Source organism: Brassica napus, chromosome C8 (genome assembly GCF_020379485.1).
Source record: "Brassica napus cultivar Da-Ae chromosome C8, Da-Ae, whole genome shotgun sequence".
Taxonomy (NCBI): Eukaryota; Viridiplantae; Streptophyta; class Magnoliopsida; order Brassicales; family Brassicaceae; genus Brassica; species Brassica napus.
In genome coordinates, this window is record NC_063451.1 from 9,711,893 (window position 1) to 9,717,677 (window position 5,785).

Sequence of the window (5,785 nt, forward strand, 5' to 3'; positions counted from 1 at the left end):
TCCGTTTACTAGTGCTCTGACCAGCGTCCAACTCAGAAAAATAGAAAAACTGCGCCTACCCGAGTACAAACCCGACGGAGACCCGGTGGAACACATGACAGCTTTCAACATTGCGATGGCACAGGCTCGACTCCCAGAAAAAGAAAGGGACGCAGGCTACTGCCAACTGTTCGTCGAAACTCTCCACGAGCAAGCCCTAACCTGGTTTTCCCAGTTAGAAGAAAACTCCATCGGAAGTTTCCGCGACTTGTCGGCAGCTTTTCTCAAGACTTACATTATGTTCACCAAGCGCAGCGCTACTGCCTCTAGCTTGTGGAACCTCAACCAAACCAAAGACCAGAGTCTTCGCGACTACATGGAGAAGTTTAAAACCGTAGTCTCAAGGATTGACATTCCAGATGGTATCGCCCATTGACGCCTTGCGGAACACGTTGTGGGTTCTTTCTAAATTCCGAGAGGATTTATACCAAAACCCAACTACGTCGCTCCAGGACGCTATCGCGCGATCTGACAACTTCATCCGAATGGAAGAAGATACTAACGCCATTCTCAGCAAGATGAACGCACCCAAAGCGCCAGCGGCTTAAAACGCCAACACGCGACAAGAACCGCGCCAGCATGCTCCAACCGACAAAAACGGCCGCAAAGACGGATACATGTATGTCGTCAACGAGAACAACGTGCCGGTTTCAACTCTCGTAGTCCGCGGCGAGGGATGGAACAAGTGGGTAAGGGAGCTCGATTCGCCCGACAAACCAGTCGATACTGTTTGCACCACCCAACCTACAGCCGGAGCCGGGTCAGCAGCGGGGCCTTCGAGGACCGTTGATCTCACCAAGCATTGCAGATATCACGACGTCAAGGGACATGATACCACAAAATGCAAATCACTCTACGCTCATTATCTCTCGTCACTCGCGAGCGGTGAATTTAAGTTCGAATCCCTGAAAGCTAAACCAAAGAATTGCAAGAGCTGGAGCAAGAACAAGGAAAGAAGAGCCCAGCGCAAAGCCACCGGCAAAGGTCGACAAAACGACGCTCAACGACGAGACGATGAAGAGGAAACTCCGAAGGATAACGGTGAGGGAGACTCCTCCGCCGACAAAGAGCATCCTGCTAATCGCAGACGCATCGAGGTTAAACTCTCTCGGCAATCTTTGTCGTCCGACGACGATAACGACGATGCGCCTGTACTCGGAGATCTGAGAGACGTCCTGAAGCGGAAGTTCGAGTCCAAAAATGATAGCAGTCCCAAGCACAAAGATCTCTGGACGATGCTGGACACACGGATGTCTCGTCGTATCTCGACAAGCGACGCTAACAACAACAAAGGGCCAATTACAGACCTCCGAGATAAACTCAACGCTGGCGCCTGCGACCTTCGCATACAGCTTAACCGTTCAAAACCAACAGACTTACGACGACAGTTGGAGCAAGCTAAAGGTCATTTTCAACCTCCAGCGCATGACACTAACATATCCACAGACCTCCGCACCTTGCTAGACTCTAAGCGAGTACAAACGGGACAGTCGTTGAATGTCATCATGGGAGGCTCCCCTCCTAGCGGAGACACTGTCCGTTCTGTAAAAGACTATCGTCGACAAGTCACGACTTCCCAGAAGTGGCCGACTAAACAGACAAGTCATATTCCGATAACCTTCTCACCGGACGACGCTGAAGGAGTTCACGCTCCCCATAATGATCCTCTTCTCGTCGTCCTTGGAATTGGAGAGTATGATGTCACCAAGATCCTCATTGACACCGGGAGTTCCGTCAACCTCATCTTCCGAGGAACTCTACAGAAGATGGGAGTTGATCTTGACGACATAAAAGCGTCTTCCAGGACATTGACCGGATTCAATGGATCCTCCGAAACTATCTTGGGAACGATCCACCTCCCGGTACGTGCGTGTGGCGTTACTCGAACGGTTAAGTTTGCCGTTGTAAGCACAAAAGCTCCTTATCACGCTATACTCGGCACCCCTTGGCTACACTCGATGCAAGCCGTTCCTTCCACCTACCACCAGTGCATCAAGTTCCCTGGCACGGACGGAAGGATAAAAACGCTGCGAGGCAATCAAAAGGCCGCTAGGGATCTCCTAGTCGCCACAGTCAAACTCCAACGGTCATCTCTAGCCGTTAATTCTGTGTCTCCCCCAACCTCAAAGGTCCATTCCCAGGAAAGCGAGATTCTCGAGTTACCGATTGACGACGCCGATCAAAGTCATACCGTAAGGGTTGGTGCATACCTTTCTGAGGAAATGCAGCAGTCAATTCTGAACTTCTTCAGGAAGAACGTGTCTACATTCGCTTGGTCTATGGCAGACATGAAAGGCATTGACCCGACTATAACGACTCACGAGCTAAACGTCGACCCGACATTCAAACCTATCCGCCAGAAGTGACGTAAGCTCGGCCCTGGCAGGTCGAAGGCCGTAAACGAAGAAGTTGACAAGCTACTCGGCGCAGGTTCGATCACTGAGGTCCGCTACCCCGAATGGTTGGCAAATCCGGTAGTCGTCAAAAAGAAAAATGGCAAGTGGCGCGTCTGCGTCGACTTCACCGATCTGAATAAAGCCTGCCCAAAGGATAGCTACCCTCTTCCCAACATTGACCGTTTAGTCGAGTCTACGGCCGGAAACGAGATGCTGACCTTCATGGACGCCTTCTCTGGATACAATCAAATAATGATGCACCCGGATGATCGCGAGAAGACAGCCTTCATCACAGATAAGGGAACCTACTGCTATAAGGTCATGCCGTCCGGTTTGAAGAAAGCCGGAGCAACCTACCAACGACTTGTAAACAAGATGTTCGCAGATAAGCTGGGCATCACTATGGAAGTGCACATCGACGACATGTTGGTTAAGTCGCTCCATTCCATTGATCACCTCCGTCATCTTCAAGAATGCTTCGAAACTCTCAACAAATACGGCATGAAGCTGAACCCAGCAAAGTGCACATTCGGAGTCTCTTCAGGCGAGTTCCTCGGCTACATAGTCACGCAGCGAGGAATCAAGGCGAACCCGAAGCAAATATCCGCGGTCCTGAACCTCCCAAGTCCGAGGAACAGTAGAGAAGTACAACGACTCACGGGCCGGATAGCTGCTCTAAATCGTTTCATCTCCAGATCCACCGACAAGTGCCTCCCCTTTTACGATCTCTTGCGAGGAAATAAGAAGTTCATTTGGGATGAGAAGTGCGAGGATGCATTTACTCAACTCAAGCAATACCTGACAACACCTCCAGTACTCGCTAAGCCGGACGTCGGTGATGTTCTATCTCTCTATGTCGCGGTGTCACAAGCTGCTGTCAGCAGCGTTCTGATAAAGGAAGACCGCGGCGAACAAAAGCCCATTTTCTACACAAGCAGACGCATGACCGGACCAGAGACGCGATACCCGACTCTGGAAAAGATGGCTTTAGCAGTTGTCGAGGCAGCAAGAAAGCTTCGACCGTATTTCCAGTCACATTCAGTGGAGGTACTGACTGATCAACCTCTCCGAACGATACTCCAAAACACCAACAGATCTGGCAGACTCACGAAGTGGGCCATCGAACTCGGCGAGCTCGATATTACCTACAAGAACCGCACAGCGGCGAAGTCCCAAGTCCTCGCGGACTTCCTGGTCGAGTTGGCCCCAGAATTGGAACAAGATCTTATACTCCCAAGCTCAAACTGGACGCTGCACGTCGATGGATCATCGACCAACAAGGGAGCAGGAGCCGGAGTCCAACTACAGTCCCCGACCGGAGAGCTAATCAGGCAGTCTTTTAGCTTTGGCTTTCCCGCGTCAAACAACGAAGCAGAATACGAATCTCTGATCGCCGGACTCCGCTTAGCAAAAGCCGTAAAAGCTAAACGACTAAGCGCCTATTGCGACTCTCAATTAGTCGCCAGTCAGTTCAGCGGCGACTACGATGCCCGCAACGACCGAATGGATGCCTATCTCAAAATAGTGCAAAGCCTGACAGCAGAGTTCGAGTTCTTCGAACTCATCAAAGTTCCCAGAGGCGAAAACGTCTGCGCCGACGCCCTCGCGGCCCTTGGCAGCAAGCTTCGTGATCAAGTTAAACGAACCATCCCGATACATCGTATCGAGAAACCAAGCATCGATATTCCTACCGACCAAACCCTCGTTGCCCCGGTCATCGAACCCGCTACTCCAGATGACGACGGATTTGGTCCTGATTGGAGAACTGAGTTTATCGACTACCTCTCGAAGGGAGAACTCCCAAACGACAAATGGGAAGCTCGCCGACTAAAAACACGCAGCGCCCATTACGTCGTTCTTGACGATGAACTACACCGCTGGACCGCGAGTAAAGTACTCCTAAAATGCATTCATGGCGACGAGACAGCAAGGGTTATGGCAGAGACGCACGAAGGCGCTGGCGGAAATCATTCGGGCGGACGTGCATTAGCAATCAAAGTAAGGAGCTTAGGCTTCTTCTGGCCAACAATGAACGCAGATTGCGAGTCTTACGCGAGAAGCTGCGACAAGTGCCAACGGCACGCACCTAGTATCCATTGTCCAACCGAAATGTTGCGAACAACCACCGCTCCATACCCGTTCATGCGATGGGCAATGGACATCATTGGACCACTTCCCTGTTCCCGCCAAAGACGCTTCATCCTCGTCCTCACCGACTACTTTACCAAATGGATCGAAGCTGAAGCATACGCTCAAGTCACGGACAAAGAAGTCCGCGGTTTCGTCTGGAAAAATATTATTTGCCGCCACGGTTTACCTTATGAGATCGTTACCGATAACGGATCGCAGTTCATGTCAGGCAACTTCAAGGAGTTCTGTGGCAAATGGAACATTCGACTAAGCCCCTCCACTCCTCGTTACCCGCAAGGTAATGGCCAGGCAGAATCCTCCAATAAACTCATCATCGATGGCATTAAAAAGCGTCTGGATCTGAAAAAGGGTCACTGGGCCGACGAGCTCGATGGGGTCCTATGGAGCCATCGCACAACGCCGCGAGGATCGACTAAATCGACACCTTTCTCCCTCGCCTACGGTGTAGAAGCCATGGCTCCCGCTGAAGTCAACGTTTCAAGCCTCCGACGCTCCAAGATGCCTCAATACGTCGAACTCAACAAGGAAATGCTACTCGACGCCCTTGATGAGATAGAAGAACGACGAGATCAAGCTCTGCTGCGCATCCAGAACTATCAACACCAGATCGAGAGTTACTACAACAAAAGGGTCCGTGCCCGACCTCTGGAACTCGGTGACCTCGTCATGCGCAAGGTGTTTGAAAACACTAAGGAGCTAAACGCCGGTAAACTCGGCGCCAGGTGGGAGGGACCTTATCAAATCATCAAAGTCGTCAAACCCGGAGTATACCGACTTCAAACTTCACGTGGCGAAGAAGTTCCCCGATCATGGAACTCGATGCACCTAAGACGTTTCTACTCGTAGGTGTATCCCAAAAAAAAAAAAAAAAAAAAAAAAAACCGAGTAGATGCACCCCGTGGTCACTTCTACTCGACCGAGTAAATGCGCCACTCACGGCCACTTTTACTCAGGAAAAACGAACTACGAATGGCTTGATCCTCAACCGAGGTACGTAGGCAGCCTTAAACAGGTCCAGCTGTAACAAAATCTTGTTCTTTGTCTCAACTTCTACTGAGTGGATGCCTGTTATCAAACCCAACGGCTCCCGTGTCTCCAGCAAGAGATACGCGGACACTATCGTTCCATTTCCTGGCTATGTCCTGATCAGACACTTAGCCTGAGGACCCAACAGTCGCTAGTCACCTATGCCCAAGGAG

At 51.0% G+C, this 5,785-nt stretch overlaps 1 protein-coding gene across 1 annotated transcript; it reads left to right on the top strand.

Moving 5' to 3' along the window:
- Positions 1-656: 656 nt before the first annotated feature.
- On the top strand, positions 657-5,432 carry LOC106393842. The gene is made up of 2 exons (XM_048766721.1): positions 657-2,314; positions 2,426-5,432. Exons 1-2 carry the CDS (start codon positions 657-659, stop codon positions 5,430-5,432), a joined length of 4,665 nt encoding a protein of 1,554 aa, XP_048622678.1.
- Positions 5,433-5,785: the final 353 nt, after the last annotated feature.